At 51.0% G+C, this 2,313-nt stretch overlaps 1 protein-coding gene across 1 annotated transcript; it reads right to left on the minus strand.

Annotated features, from left to right (window-relative positions):
- Positions 1 to 575: 575 nt before the first annotated feature.
- Positions 576 to 1,989, minus strand: LOC149819898 (protein LATERAL ROOT PRIMORDIUM 1-like). The gene is made up of 2 exons (XM_089983522.1): positions 1,437 to 1,989; positions 576 to 1,296 (listed from the first exon to the last, which is right to left on the minus strand). The coding sequence occupies exons 1-2, from the start codon at positions 1,987 to 1,989 to the stop codon at positions 935 to 937; spliced, it is 915 nt and encodes a 304-aa protein (XP_089839648.1). The 3' UTR covers positions 576 to 934.
- Between the last annotated feature and the right edge of the window lie 324 nt (positions 1,990 to 2,313).

The raw sequence follows: 2,313 nt of genomic DNA on the forward strand, positions 1-2,313 counted from the left end.
TAAAGGTATTGGGGAAGAAAAAAAATAAGTGTGGCATGAATGAGCAACTATTTTCATTCTAATGCCCGTCTCTTTCAAACACTCAACCATCAAAACCAGCAAGGAAACAGAGTTGAGTTTCAATGAAGGAAACCAAAAGCAAAGAATGACACGGAAACTAAAAAGATAACCAAAAAAAAGAATGACAATAATAATAACAATAATGAGAGCCAAGGCGCCGTCTGACTCATCTGTCAACTATAGTCCCACAAAAAAAAGTAAAAAAAAAGCAAAGGATGCTAGCACTCATTAACACCAAGCTAGCAATGCACCTCTGCTCCCCAATGGAAGAGACGTTTACTATACCGGCAAGTTTGTGTCAAATCACCAGCAAGCACACACACATACACATGCCCACAACCCCAATCGTTTCCTACTGTTCATTTTGCTCCACATATCAAACCAATGTCATTTCAATGGAACAGACAAATGCAAACCACAGGAAAATTATTATTTCTTGAGCCCAACAAAAGATAAAAAAGAAAGCAAGGTACAATCTTTTGCACTCTTCTAAAGATAAAAACTCACTTAAACTTGGCATAAATCGATGATTATTATATGTTTGAGGATTCCAAACAAAGACTCAAATCTCCCTCCATGAATCACAACCAACCCCCCAACCCCCATTTCCAAAAATGAGAACAAAGTGAAACCTTTCTATCGACCAGACCTGCCTTAGCTTAGAGACGTTAGAGAGCTACACCGACTCGTGGAGTAAACAATGGCAACAAAGATGGATACATGCTAGCACACTAGACAGACGATAAATGACCATGATCATCTATCTACCAATCTATCTACGGATCTATCTATATCAAACTATATGCTTGTCAAAATGTAACACCAATAATCATGGTTACTCTAATTCTTCTTGTTTCTGCTATACCAACCAACTTCAATTCATCTGGTTGCCATAATTCGCACCTCCAAGCATCCCGCTGGAAGAAGCCACGGCTGCGGCGGCCGCGTAAGCATCGCTAGCGTTGAGAATTGAGGACAAAGACGAAGCATTCGCATTTTTACCACCACCACCAAGATCGCCAAGATGAAGCTCGGAGAGATTGGGAAGCGAAGAAGACGAAGAATCGTCGAGGCCTTGATCGTAGAGAAAGCCCTTGAATACGCGCCCGCCGATCTTCACCGCTGCCTGATAAGCGTACTCGTCGTCTCCGTCTTCGATCGAGGTCACCCGGACGCACTTGAACACGGCCGGGGCGGTGACGTGCCCCGGCAATCCGCCCCCTCCCATCTCCATTTCTGGAGAAAACAAAGAAGAATAATGACATCATGAAGAAGAGGAGGTGGAAGAAACATCCCACAAGCTTAATATTATCAAAGGAGAAAGGAGGAGGATGGGGAGGAGAAGAAGAAACTAGAATTGGGCAAGGAAAATAAACCTTGGTGGCTGGAGCCGGTGTCGAAACTGCGGGAAGGGGTGGTGGCGGAGGTGGAGGTGAGGGAGGCGGTGGCGGCCCCGGCGGAGGAGCAGCCGAGCCGGGGCTTCTTGCCGGTGGTGGCGGAGGAGTGGAGGAGGTGCTGCTTCTCCCGGCGCCGGGCCGCGGGCACCCACGTGCTCTTCACGTGGGTGGCGCACTCTAACCCCCGGCTCTTACAACACGTACGGCACCTCCGGTGGCTGCAGTCCTTCTTGGCCTGATTGCCGCAGTCCTGGCAGGTGGTGGCGCCGGCCCCGCCGGCTTCCATCGGCATCCCGGCCACCGCCCTCTGGTGGTGGTGCCACAGCTGGATCTCCGACACTCTCCTCCTATCATTCTCGTCATTGTTCTCACATGGTATCACAGATAGTTGTTGCGGCAGCGAGTGCAACGCTGCCGCTGCCGCTGCCGTGCTCGGCTGCTGCTGCGGTAGCACCGCCTGCGGGAGGACGGGGAAAATGGAGGCCTGGGGATCGGCGGAGTGGAAGAGGAAGACGTCGCGGAGGCCGACCATACTTATATCGGGAGGGAGGGGGAGGGAGAGGGGTAGGGGTATGCTGTTGTAGTTAATGATTTGTTGGTGAAAGGGCCTAGAGCTACCGCTACTGCCACCCCCACTACCACCACTAGATGTGTTATGATGACCACCACCAACAGCAGCAGCAGTGGTGGGAGTGGTGACGCTAGGCCATCCTCCTCCGAGTCCTCCATTGAAGCCGAGACAGAGATCTCCGGCGATTCTCGAGTCGGAGGGACTGGGGAGCCAGTCGGAGCCACCACCGTCGAGGCCGGGTCTCCTTGAGGCAGCCACTGCTAGGCTTAGGGTGGCCGGGATTTA

The sequence above is a fragment of the Nuphar pumila genome, chromosome 12 (assembly GCF_984573655.1).
Source record: "Nuphar pumila chromosome 12, dmNupPumi1.hap1.1, whole genome shotgun sequence".
Lineage (NCBI taxonomy): Eukaryota > Viridiplantae > Streptophyta > Magnoliopsida > Nymphaeales > Nymphaeaceae > Nuphar > Nuphar pumila.